Here is a 14,457-nt window from a genome sequence, read left to right as displayed (position 1 = left end):
CATGCCCTGAATGACCAACGAGTCAGTGAGGAAACTAAGAAGTTAAAAAAAAAATTATCAAAACACAAGTGAAAATGTAAATACAAGATAAAAAATCTGTGGGCTATAACAAAAGCAGTACTAAGAGGGAAGTGGAGAGCAATAAACGTCTATATCAAAAAAGTAAAAAGCCTTCAAATAAATAACTCAACGATGCACCTCAAGGGACTAGAAAAGCAGGAATGAACCAAACCCCAAATTAGGAAAAAAAGAAATGATGATGATCAGAGCAGAAATAAATGAAATTGAGACCAAAAAAAAAAAAAAAAAACAGAAGATCAACAAAACAATGAGTTGGTTTTTTGAACAGATAAACAAAATAGACAAACCTTTAGCTAGACTAAGAAAAAGAGAGAAAATCCAAATAAATAAAATCAGACATGAAAAAGGAGACATAGCAACTGGGACCTAAGAAATATGAAGACTCATTAGCGACTATTATGAACAACTATATGGCAACAGATTGGAAAACCCAGAAGAAACGGATAAATTTCTAGATACATACAACTCACCAAGAATGAACTATGAAGAAACAGAAAACCTCAACAAAATAGTCATGAGTAATGAGATCAAAGCTATAATAAAAAGTCTTCTATCAAAAAAAGCCCAAGACCTGAAGGCTTCATTTGAATTCTATCAAACATGTAAAGAAAACTAATACTGATCCTACTTAAACTCTTCAAAAAAAAAAATTGAAGAGGAGGGAATACTTCCAAACTCATGCTACAAGGTCAATATTACTCTGATACCAAAAGCAGACAAAGATACAACAAAAACAAAACCTACAGGCCAAAATCACTGATGAACATTAATGCAAAAATCCTCAGTGAAATACTAGCAAACCGAATTCAACAGTATATTAAAAAGGGGACTGAAAAGATCATTCACCATGATTAAATGTGATTCATCCTAGGGATGCAGATGGTTAAACATACCAAAATCAATAAACATGATACATCACATTAACAGAATCAAGAACAAAAACCATATGATTATTTCAATAGATGTCAAAAAAGCATTTGATAAAATTCAACATGTCTTTATGATTAAAAATCCTCATCAAAATCAGTATAGAAGAACATACCCCGAAATAATACATGCCATATATGAAAAACCTAAATTAGCATTGTATTGAATTGCGAAAAACTGAAGGCCTTTCCTCTAAGGACTAGAACAAGTAAAGGATGCCCACTTTCAGTATTATACAACATAATACTGGAAGTCCTGGCTGGCACAATTGGGCAAAAGAAAGAAATAAAGGGCATCCAAACTGAAAAGGAAGAAGTCAACTTAGTCTTGTTCACAGAAGACATAATTTTATACCTAGAAAACCCTAAAGACTCCACCAAAAAACTGTGAGAACTGATAGATGAATTCAGTGAAATTGCAGAATTTATCAACATACAAAAATCAGTAGTGTTTAAACTTGTCAATGGTGAACTATCTGAAAAAGATATCAAGAAGCAATCCTATTTACAATAGCTACAAAATATAAAATACCTAGGAAGCAATCTAACCAAAGAAGTGAAAGATCGATGTAAGGAAAACTATAAAACTCTGATGAAAGAAATTGAAGAGAATGCAAAAAATGGAAAGATATTCCATGCTCATGGATTAGAAGACTTAATACTATTAAAATGGCAATACTACCCAAAGTAATTTACAAATTCAATGGAATCCCTAACAAAATACCTATGACACTCTTCACAGAATTAGAAAAAATGTCCTCAAATTTACATGGAACTACAAAAGACCCCGAATAGCCAAAGTCATCCTGACTAAAAAGAACAAAGCTGGAGGTATCATACTACCTGACTTCAAAATTTACTACAAAGCTATAATAATCAAAACAGCATGGTACTGGCATAAAAATAGATACATAAACCAATGGAACAGAATAGAGAATTCAGATATAAATCCTCACATACAGCCAACTCATCTTTGACAAAGGTGCCAAGAACATTCAATAGGGAACAGTCTTTTCAGTAAAGGGTGTAGGGAAAACTGGATAACTGTATGAGACCAATGAAATTAGACCTCTATTTCTCACCATCCACAGAAATCAAATAAAAATGGATTAAAGAATTAAAAATGTAAGACCTGTAACTATGAAACCACTAGAAGAAAACACTGAGGAAATGCTCCAGGAGGTTGGTCTGAGCAAAGTTTTTTTTGTGTATAAGACTTCAAAAGCATAGGTAATCAAAACAAAAATAGACAAGTGGGATTACATCCAGCCAAAAAACTACTGTACCACAAAGGAAAAAATGAACAAAGAGCCTACAGGATAGTAGAAAAAATTTGCAAAGTGTCTACCTGACAAGGGATTATTAACCACAATATCTAAGGAACTCGAACAACTCAATAGCAAGAGAAATGAGATTTAAAAATTGACAAAAGATCTGAACAGATATTTCTCAAAAGAAGACATACAAATGGCCAACAGGTATATGAAAAAATGCTCAATATCACTAATTATCAGAGAAATGCAAATCAAGACCACAATTGAGATATCATCTCACCCCAGTTAAAATGGCATATATCAAAAAGACAGGCAGTAATAGATGCTGGCAAGGATGTGGGGAAAGGAGAATCCTCATAACTGCTAGTGGAAATGTAAATTCGTACAGCCACTGTGAAAAACAGTATGGAGGTTCCTCGAAAACTAAGAATAGAACTATCATATGATCCAGCAATTCCATTACTGGATATATGTCCAAAAGAAAGGAAATCAATATATAGAAAAGCCATCTGCACTCCAGTGTTTACTGCAGCACTATTCAGAGCAGCCAAAATATGAAATCAACCTAAGTGCCCATCAACAGAAGAATGAATTTTTAGAAAGTGGTATATACACCCAATGAAATATTATTCAGCCATAAAAAAGGAATGAAATCTTGTCATCTGCACCAACACGGATGGAACTACAGGCTGTTACGTTAAGTGAAATAAGCCAAGCACCAAAAGACAAATACTGCATCTTCTCACTCATATGTGGGGGCTAAAATGGAATCTCATGAAGATGGGGAGTAGAATGGTGATTACCTGAGGCTGGGAAGGATAGGGAGGATGGTAGGGAGGAGGAGTGATGAAGGGAATTTTAAAAAAATATACATATATATAAAATATAATATATATATTTTTAATACAAAAATATAAATGTACTTATTACCACTGAACTGTACACTTAAAAAAGATAGTAAGTTTTATTTGTACATTTTACCTCAAATTTTTTTTTTTTTTAAGACAGAGTCTTGCTCTGTCGCCCAGTCTGGAGTGCAGTGGTGTAATCTCGGCTCACTGAAACCTCCACTTCCTGGGTTCAAGTGATTCTCGTGCCTCAGCCTCCCTAACAGCTGGGATTACAGACGTGCACCACCACACTCAGCTAATTTTTGTATTGGGCCAGGCTGTCTCAAACTCCTGACCTCAGGTGATCTGCCCTCCTAGGCCTCCCAAAAGTCCTGGGATTACAGGCGTGAGCCACTGAGCCCGGCCTCAAATTTTTAATAAGTATAAAATTGAAAAAAAAAAAAAGGCAAACCTGCAAATACTCTAGGTAAAGAAATAAAATAATCAGGTTGCAAATATATAGTTTAATGCTGTGACTTCCAAAGATTTTCACTAATATGCTGATTATATCTCTTATCTCAACATCTTAGAATTTCTAGTTTGAAACACTTCTGACATATAAGAGGCCAATCACTTGTGGGGACTCCAGATTGCTTTACCACATACAAATCGGCACTCTAAAACATTTTGATTCCAAGTTTGAAGTTTTAAGACAAAAGACATTTAAATATGGACTTATTCAAGGCCCGCATGTAAAACCATACTTTAAAACTTTTTAAAGTAATGCATTATTCCTGACTACTCAAACATGTACAGGGAAAAAGAGTTGAAAATGTAGATGTGTATAGGGAGGGAAAGACCTACCTGAAGATCCACTAAAAAACCATGGAATACTATGCAGCTATAGAAAAGGATGAGTTCATGTCCTTTTCAGGACATGGATGGAAACCATCATTCTTAGCAAACTAACACAGGAACAGAAAACCAAACACCGCATGTTCTCACTCATAAGTGGGAGTCGAACAATGAGAACACATGGACGTAGGGACGGGAACATCACACACTGGGGCCTGTCGGGGACTGGGGGGCTAGGAGAGGGATAGCATTAGGAGAAATACCTAATGTAGATGATGGATTGATGGGTGCAGCAAACCACCATGGCATGTGTATACCTATGTAACAAACCTGCACGTTCTGCACATGTGTCCCAGAGCTTAAAGTACAATAATAATGATGATGATGATGATGATAATAATAATAATAATAATAGCAGATCTGCAATATTAGGGCCAGGGTGATGCCTGGGGAAATGCAAACTCACTCTAGCCCTTAGACTTGAAAGAAAAAGCAACCACAAGCATAATTAAAGCTCTCAGTTTGGTGTCTATCTTTCCTCTAAATCCAGATAGGACCAATAATCTCCAGTCTGGACTTCAGTGAGTTTCAGTGTTTTAATTAAAAGAAGGAGATACCAGGCAAGGTTGTGGAATGTCATGCACTGAAAGCCTTAAAATAGCATACATTTTCATCTGCCTGGGGCTAGAAGGGGAACAGCAGATGACTCCTCTTGGCTGCCTCTAGGGCTAAGAGACCAAGGTTAAAGCCCATCCTGGAGCAGCTCAGCAAACACTGCGTCATTAGTTTTCTGGCCTGGGCTCACCTCCCTCCGCACCGGGGTGCTGTGCGCTGCAGCGGCGGCGAACTGCTCCAGGGCCTGCTGCTGCTCCTCGTTGGGCGGCTCCGGCACGGGCGCCCCCGCGCGCCCCTGCGCCCCCGCCGCCTCCTGGGGCTCGGCCTCCTGGTCCGGCTTGGATTCCGAGTCTGATCCAGATTCGGTCGTCATGGTTGATTGTTCTGCAAGCAGAAAAAAGTGAAGAGCAGGTCACTCCGTGCAACTACCTTCCCTCTGCAAGAAAACTAGGATACTCACCGTGAAAGGCTCAAGAGAACCACAGAGAGGGAGATGCTACCAAACCCCATCCTATTCCACACACTGGACAGATGACTTGTCAACTTCACCACTGAGATGGGTGCCCACCAGGCACTCAAAACTAACATTTATCTAGGAGGAAAAGTTGATCTGTAATGATCACAGGCTTTATTCCTATTAGATTTTTGCCACAACGGATTGTTAAATGACATTAAATAAATGTCATAATAATTAATATCTTACATTCAATTAAAAAAATTTGCTGTATCACCTGCATATATATTTCAATCCCTTGGAAGGATGATTTAATAATGGAAGCAGACATTCTTTCTCATTTCCCTCCCCCTTCCTATCTCTACACAGGGGCCCTCCCAACCCCCTGAATCTACAGATACTTCAAGGAACAAATGCCTTTCCCATGTGATTTCTCTTAATTCAGTTATCCCTCTTTGAGTTAGCAACTGAGCTACAACAGCAGCTTCTTCAGGGACTCGGGATCTGTCCCACTGGCCATAGCTGCAGGGGCACAGGCAGGATCACCTCTCCTTCCCTCCCAAGTTAATTCTCATCTTCTTCCTGGCTTCCCCCTATTTCCATTGAGTGTTGAAAGGTAAATTTATCTCATATCTCATAGGGAACTCAAACAACAGATCTTAATATATAATAATCTGCTGATACATCCTTTAAAAAGACCTTCTAAAATATGAACATCTTCCCAAAGATTGCAAGTCAAGATGTTTCAGGATTTCGTGCCTCAGTTTCCACATGTGCCAAATGAGGACACTGAACGTGATAATACCTAAATAACTTATTTCTTGCTATTACATTTTTCTCCTACAAATAAGATATGCCACAATGTTTTTAAAGCAGATTTTTGCTCTAAGCAGCAAGAGAGCTGCTATTACGCCAAGTAGATCCCATGTCATTTTAAGCAGTTACTTACCTTAGGTATATGGAGTAAGTATCTCAAGTACAAATATCTCATTATTGTCATACAATTTCCCTTCCTAATTATAATTTTATAGTAAAAGTATGAGCAAAGGACTAGTGTAGTGCTTTAAGCAAATTATATAATTGGTATAATATAGAATTGTGCAAAAATAAAACTAGTAACTCTTAGTTCCTATCTTCACAATATATATAAAAATATGTTTAATAATTTGAAGAAAAGGGAGCATCACAAATACCAATCTAGGTTATAAACTAAATGCTATATCTGGGTTTTCTATTTAGGGTTACTTTCACAATCACCAGATATTCTTTCTGTTGAATAAAAGAGACATATCAATTTGGCATGTGCTTAGTTGCCCAAAGCATATGTAAATATCGGGTCTGAATACAGAGAAAGGTAATGATGCAAATAAAATGAACAGACTTTCTTTTTTCCTGTTATAATACATTTTAGATTTTCGAGCAAATCTTAAAAGTAAATATTATATTCTTTTGTATGCTTATCCTGGAAAGTGGCAAAAATATATAGAGAAAACAGTAGAGGAGGAGGAAAGGTTGTGGAGGGCTGCAGAATTTAGAGCTTCTGATCAAACTCCATCTTTTGGAAGGGAAAGGATTAGCTTTAATAGTCAATTCAACCCACCAAACACTTACTGAGTACCAAATATAAGCCAAGCACTGCTTGTGGTTTAGAAACAGAGATTCATCTGTTGTAACCACTACCCCCCATCTCAAGGAGCTCCTAGTCTGTGCCAGAAATATGCTCTCTGGAATCCATTTTCTTCATCTTCTTTTGGTAACTAAGCTTTCAGATTTAGCAGGTGCCCCTTCACCCAGCCTGAGACTACAATGAGCTGTGGCTGTGGATTAAGACTGGACCAAGGAGACAACAGAAGAAAAATGCACTCAATGTTTAGGTCATCTTCATAAAGACAAAGCCACTTGCCCTAGATTTCCCTTTCCCACTGGCTGGATGTGCAGGTCTTAAACCCAGTCCTGGACATGTCACATTCAGGGGAATGACAGAGCCACCCCTTCCAGCACGGGTCTCTGGATGACCTCATGGACCATGACCCACCAACTCTGGACTGTGACGTAAGGCAGAAATCAACAACTTTAGCTTGTGTTCATTTGCTCAGGAAATTGCTTATTCTATTTCCTGAGCAAATGAATATCCCATGATTTTAGTGTTATCAGCCTAGTCGGGAAACCGTTTTGCATCTGCTTTTGTCTTAAATCCAGGACCATCACCAAAGCAGAGAGCCAGCAGTACACAAGCTAAATAAAAATGTAAAATGGATAGAGCCCAACAACCACCTACCAACAATCTAAAGAATAAAATAATGTACCATTACCATCTATGACTATACCATATAATACCTTACCTGTTGTATATCACACAACTCACAGCAGCTCATACCTCAAAATCATCTACTATGCCCTTGTCATATATTTCCTAGGTATATTAATTTTCCAGCACTATAGGCATAATATAATAAATGCAAATCGTTGCCATTTTGGCCACTTTTAATAAAACTGTCAAGGCTACTGAGAGATAAAGTAATAAAACTTTAAAATGTACATCTTTTTTAATGCTGGAATCTCACTAGAATCAATATCTAATTCCACATTTCTCAAAGGACATAAGCTCTTATTATTCCTACAAATAAACCAGTATGGATGGCCTAGATCAGCAAATTCTATTTCAAAACTTGTTTCCTCTTCCCCACCCATATACCAATGTAAGCAAGCAATAACCTGATTTTTAATGGCAAACTAATATCAACATCTAAATACAATATGTCTGGCTGGGCGCAGTGGCTTACACCTGTAATCCCAGGACTTTGGGAGGCCGAGGCGGGTGGATCACTTGAGGTAAGGAGTTCAGGACCAGCCTGAACAACATGGTGAAACCCTGTCTCTACTAAAAATACAAAAATTAACTAGGCGTGGTGGTGCTTGCCTGTAATCCTAGCTACTAGGAAGGCTGAGGCACAAGAATTGCTTGAACCTAAGAGGCAGAATTTGCAGTGAGCCGAGATCGCACCACTGCACTCCAGCCTGGGTGACACAGAGAGACTCTGTCTCAAAAAAATAAATACAATACAATATAATATGCCTAACTTTAACTCGTTATTTTAATAAGCTTTTAGTGTTCTCCTTCACTCTTAAACCCAAATGCCAAAACATTTCTTTTAAACTAGATTTTCAAGATATTTACATTGCTTTGGTTCTTTTTCTTATACTCATTCCTTGCTTTCTAGGATGGTGCTGCCATTTAAAATCACAGCTTTCCCTTTCCAACTAACTAAAGACTATTGTTTTCCAAGGTTCCCTTCTCTTCTGATAGGTTCACTTTGCACCAAACTATCTGCCAATTATTTGGGTTACTGGAAGCAAACATCATCACTTGAAATCCCAAACAGAAAGTGAGACAAAATGTATTTATGCTTAGTTTTGACTGAAACTGTGCTTTCCTTATACTAAATTTACCTTATAATTGTGTTTTGCTCAGGCTTTAAAGGTTTGGATTCCTGGAAACTCCAAATCCTAAAAGTTGGGGTAAGGACATTCATAAGTATGCTAGGCAGATGGCAAGAGGAGTCCTTAATTTTTTTAAAGAAACGTAAATCATATTTCAATATCCCTGTCTCAGGAATATACTTATTAAATGAACACCAAAAGAAATGGTAATGAGCTTCAAAGGATGCATGTGCAGGTGTGAATGAAATCATCTTCACAATCCCCAATCTAATTCACCTATAAAAAGACGGTCATTGCCATGCATTTTGGGCTTTGTTCCTTTTCAGCTCTAATTTTTTATTCCACAGAAGCAAGAAAAAAAAGTCAGTTAATCCTCATCTTTTCCACTTTTAGAAGTGGCAGCTCTAAAATCTCCATCTCCTAACTAAATGACTGCTAAATTAGTTTCTGTATTCAAATTTATCTACCTCTCTTGCTGACATAAAAATTCAGTGGCATTTTATGAAAAGACACAAACTAAAGATTTAGTGAAGGAAAATGCTTAATATAAATTTCTGTCATTTATGTGTAAGACAGGATTCCTACAGAATAACAAAGCATTTCATAAAAGAAAACGTCTTCATATCATTTACCTAACGAGGATATAGGACTCAAATGGACAAACTTTTTAACATCAACCTTTTTTTCTTTTATATTTCAAGTGTAAACTTATAGGAGAAGTGGGTCTTACTTAACGTAAGTATTTGTGACTATAGAGTACTATCCACCAGTCTGCTAAAAACCATCAGTTGCTAGCAAACTAGAAGACAGTAATATTCTTTGGCCCTTCTACTGAATTTTTTCTATTTGCATGAAAAAAAAATGCCCTAGTATCATCCATCCAAAAAGAAAATCCCAAAAAGAAACCAAAACAACCTGCTGTTGGTCTCACTTTCCACTCTCCTACTCCCTCTAGGAGGGCCCTACCTCTCTACTTTTCTGTGGTGCCAAGCTTCTGGAAGGAATTTTCTTCTCATGCTGTCACCACATCCTCCCACTCACTCACACTTCAGTATATTCCTCATAATTCTAGTAACTTCGCTAAGGTGACCATGACCTCCCCACGAGCCAATCAATCCTAGGTGGCATCCCTCCTCATCTTTCAGTTCTCCAGGTTTGACACCCTCTTGGTTTCCTTCTATCTTTTCTGGCTACTCTTCCTCATTTCCACTTGTCTCTGCATATCCCATTTCTCATATTCTATTTCTAAACTTCACAATTCTTTACAAATCCATCTCACTCTTTAAATTCTCTTTCTTGGAGAGCTCATCCACTTCATTTCAAATACAATGACAATTCCAAATTTTGTGACCTCTCACTGAGCTTCAGATCCATAAATACAACTCTTCTTCTCACTTCTTTACCTGGATATCTCAGAAGCACCTAAAACCGAACATTTTTCCATCCAAACCTTTGATCTCTGCACCACCCCCTGCCTGCTGCCAACCCCCCAATCTGCTTGACTCCTGTCCTCCCCATTGCAGCAGGTGGCCTCCATCTGTCCAGAGGCTCATGCTGGGACTGGAATAGCACTTCCCTCCCTATGCCTAACTCCAATCCACCTCACTCTTGGCAATATCACCTCCTGAGTTGTGTTTAAAGAAACAGTAGAAGAGGGTGGGTGCAGTGGCTCACGCCTGTAATCCCAACACTTTGGGAGGCCAAGTCGGGTGGATCCTCTGAGGTCAGGAGTTCGAGACCAGCCTGGCCAACATGGCGAAACCCCATCTCTACTAAAAGTACAAAAATTAGCTGTGTATGCAGTGGGCACCTGTAACCCCACCTACTCGGGAGGCTGAGGCAGGAGAATCGCTTGAACCGGGGAAGCAGAGGTTGCAGTGAGCTGAGATGATGCCATTGCACTCCAGCCTGGGTGACAAGAGTGAAACTCCATCCACCCTCCCCCCCCCAAAAAAAAGAAACAGTAAAAGAAAGAATGGAAAAAGTTCTAGGCAGAGGATTCCAATCAAGCAAAAGCAGAACAGCATGGAGGATCGCATGCACTTACTTGCGTGAGGTTACATGGTCTGATGTAGCAGGAAGGAAGGGGTGCGTGAGAGTGATGAGAGGTGAGGAAAAGGGATTGAGAGCGAGACGGACACAGGCAGGTCCTGCAAGGCCGCCTGACCCTCGCTAAGGAGACATCATCTTGTTACTCAGGGATCATCTGGCAGACATGGGAACCTCAGAAAGCATAACTGGGCTTCTCCATTGTTTCAGCTCAAAGCTAGGCCAAACTCAGAGACCACACAGGCCCTGAAGGGGCAGCCGGGACAAGTTACTCCTCAAAGTACCAAATGGTAAAATTCAGGACTGGTCATTATTAAATATCTTCAAAAAGTTGACAATAAAGGGTTGAGATGCAGGGACAATTCTGATGGTTTGTAAAAAACAAGCTTTTTGGCCATGCTAAGCTCAAATCTTGAAGGCCAATACACCAGCTCCTGTGGAGCTGACTGACTTTTTAAGATTATGTAAGAAGCAGAAAGTCAGGATTTTTATGAAGACATAATAATTCAAAAATTAATTTCACAATGGCCACTGTAAATCTGCAAAGGGTTACCAAGATTCATCAATATGGAGACAAAGATTTCATAACAGAATTGCACATTTACAAATCAGTATTGGAAACTTAAAAAAAAAAAAAAAACTAAATGAAACAATAGTAAGGCCACAGGCCCCAGTCCCCTGCTTCAAGGAATGCACATTCAGACAGGTTACCTCAAGAAGCAAGCCAAGCACCATGCCCAGGGTGTGAGAACACAGCCCAGAGAGGGGGCTTTAACTAAGTCTGTGGGGACAGAAAGGATTTTCACAGGAAAGAACACTTGTCTGATTAAAAAAAAAAAATCACTAACTTTCAGTCGCAAGACAACTAGTTTTAAACTTTAGACACAAACATCACAGGCTATTTCAGAAAGATAGAAGGGAAATCAGGAATAAATAAGAGCGCAGGGAGGCACTGTGACGGGGCAGGAAAAGTGGGTTCCGCGCCCAACTCTGCCATATGCTCTGTGACCTCAACAGAACGTGGCTTCCCTTTCTGTTCTAAAATTCCAAAATTCTAGGATTCCTGAGAACCAAAGACACTGTTATATTCACAGCAAGAAATCTAAAGAAATGTTGCAAAGTGAAGACAGATACTACCTGATCCTACTGACAAGGCCCAAGGGCATAAAGCTCTGAGGGCAGGCAGCCGCCAGCCCTGTAGCAAGCACAGACCTCTCCCACCACTGTGTGGGTCAGGCTGAAGGCTTCATTAACTATTTGAGTCTATAAAGGTTTTATTTAGTTCACTGAAGCAATACTTTACACAGATAACCTGAAAAAGTTGGAAAAAACACTTAATAGATTGGGAAAATCTGGTTTATCTGCAGTAAGCTTTTAGCTTTTAAGTTAAAAAATGTTTAGATCTTCTATGCGTGAGCAGAAAAATCAACAAATATAGTTTAGAATATATATATATAGATATGGTGACTATGGAAGCATCCACCTTACCACTATATGTTCATGTTTCCAAATCCAACTGGTACCAAATGCCAGCACATAAATTTGCCTATGCTTCTGAAACACCAAGAATCTTTGGTTGATCCCACACGTACCCAAATACATTTTAATAAGCAAAGGAAGCAGCTGATGCCCCTACTCAAGGAAGGGGACCTATGTTAGCAGAGAACTTTAATAGAGTTCAGTGACAGTATTAATAGGAGAGGCAGGGTTCCCCTGGGGGCAAAACTACTTGCAAATTAAGTCTATTGAGGGAGTGGCAGAAGAACCAATTCAAATTCTGTTCTAGGATCTCTGCACTGTGAACACTCTGTCAAAAGCAAGGAAGTTCCCAGACTAGGATTCCTGAACTTCAGAGGTTCAGCAAAGGAGGCCTGATGATCTGAGATTTCATTTTGCTATTTTAAAGGAAAGTGTACATTCAGCAATGACATGGCTGTACACACTGACAAGGCTTTTTTGCTTTATGTTGGAAACTTATCAATTAACTTAGAAATACTGGCTACATCATTGCTTCATTCATTAATACATTCCTTTAACAAACATTTCCTGAACAGCTGTTTTGAGGCCTAGGGATACATCAGATAAAGATGAACAAGGTCTCTGCTCTAGTGGAGCCTACATTCTAATTGGAGGAGGAAAAGAAATAAAAAGTGTCAGAGATAGATGTTGTTAAATAACCCACTTAAAGGAAATAGCTGGCTGCTCTAGACTGGATGGTTAGGGAAGGCTTCTCCAAGAAGGAAAAATTTAACCAGTGTTGAAATATCAAGAAGAATCTGCCATATGCAGATACGCACAGTGGCGATAAAGCCTGTGAGGAAGATGATTGCCCAGGCTTGGGCAAGGAACGAAAAGAAGGCCAGGGTAGCTGGAATGCAGGGGGTGTGAGGAAGAGGGGTACAAGATAAGGTAGATATGAGGAGGGGTCAGATCCCATGGGTTTGCAGAGCTGGATTTTATTTTAAATGCAGTGGAGCATTCTGAGGTGAGGAATGATAGGGTCTTATGGATGCTTTTAAAAGGTCATTCTGGCTTCTGAGTGCAGGTGCAAGTAGGAGCAGGGGACCCAGTGACTAGGGGATGGCAACAGTCCAGGTGAGGGAAAATGCCAGAGCAAGGTAGCAGGTGAGGGAATGAAGGTAGGTGGTGCCTGTCCAGCACCCATCAGAAGCTCTCACTGCAGCTTTGGTGAGGATGAGAAATGTACGAAGCTGGTAGGACAAAGCTCCCACAAATGTTAGGTCTCTTAAAACACAGGGATCCCTAGTGGCAAAAATATTGTTTCCAATAGGCCCTAAGGCAGGGAGACTACCAACAAACAAGTGTCAAGTTTCAACAATTATTCTTCTAGACTGGATGCTCCATCACCTTTAACACGGGAAATCATTCATGAACCCGATATCATCAGGAATACTTCTAAAAATCATCCAGTTCAGGTGAAAAGTAATGCCTGCCTTCATTTATAATGGATATATTCCTGTGGTTTAAGTGACAGCTCCAGTCTTCCAAAAAAGCAAATTTAAAACAGATTAACATGAATATGTTTGGACTCTTGAGTAGAGAATGTGCTTCTAGACTTCATCTGAGAACCCAACTAATGGATAAATGACATCTGCACTTATACATTTGTTTCGACATAATCTGGCAGAGAATTTTAGTCTCCGTAAAATTTTAACGTGACTATCACTGATGCTGTCATTATCAGAAACTTGCTATTAAAGTTTCTATGTGGTCTGTACAAGAATTCTGTTAGTGCTACTAGTCTACAAGTGAATCCTGCCTTGCCCTGGGTTGGACTTAGAACCACCTCACTAAGCACAGGGCAGTGTTTCCCAGAACATACTTAAACTTTTTCACTTGACAAGCATTTTCACATATTGTTCTAAACATGGCAGAAATACTTGTTCCCAAGATACAAAACTGCTAAAAAAAATTTTTCCAGGAGTTAACACAAATATTTCAATTGAGCTTCCTGATAGCTGTGCTTATAGCAGTTCATTAGTGTTCCCTATCATTAAAATGGAGTTCAGACGGCTGGGCGTGGTGGCTCACGCCTGTAATTCCAGCACTTTGGGAGGCTGAGGCGGGTGGATCACCTGAGGTAAGAAGTTCAAGACTAGCCTGGCCAACATGGTGAAACCCCATCTCTACTAAAATACAAATATCACCTGGGTGTGGTCACGGGCACCTGTAATCCCAGCTACTTGGGAGGCTGAGTAATGAGAATCACTTGAACCTGGGAGGTGGAGGTTGCAGTGAGCCGAGATAGCACCACTGAACTCCTGCCTGGGTAACAAGAGTGAGACTCCATCTCAAAAAAAAAAAAAAGAAATGGACTTCAGAATTGATGACATCATTTCCCTTAGCAAAGGCACCCTCACAACAGCATCCTTGAGGTTTTAAGCAAAAAAATCAAATCAAAGTGGACATTT

At 39.3% G+C, this 14,457-nt stretch overlaps 1 protein-coding gene across 41 annotated transcripts in view; it reads right to left on the bottom strand.

Moving 5' to 3' along the window:
- The window catches only part of EPB41L3 (erythrocyte membrane protein band 4.1 like 3), a 237,483-nt gene that overhangs the window by 91,551 nt on the left and 131,475 nt on the right, over positions 1 to 14,457 (bottom strand). For 39 of the 41 annotated variants that reach the window (XM_055102603.2, XM_063597301.1, XM_063597302.1 and 36 more), the window contains one exon: positions 4,772 to 4,965. In XM_055102603.2, coding sequence (XP_054958578.1) covers positions 4,772 to 4,954 — 183 coding nt within the window. In that variant the 5' untranslated portion in view covers positions 4,955 to 4,965. Of the gene's footprint in view, positions 1 to 4,771; positions 4,966 to 14,457 lie in introns of those variants that run through there. The other 2 variants (XM_057300469.2, XM_057300475.2) reach the window with 1 other exon arrangement.

Source organism: Pan paniscus, chromosome 17 (genome assembly GCF_029289425.2).
Source record: "Pan paniscus chromosome 17, NHGRI_mPanPan1-v2.0_pri, whole genome shotgun sequence".
NCBI lineage: Eukaryota > Metazoa > Chordata > Mammalia > Primates > Hominidae > Pan > Pan paniscus.
This window is presented reverse-complemented; position numbering and strand designations above follow the sequence as displayed.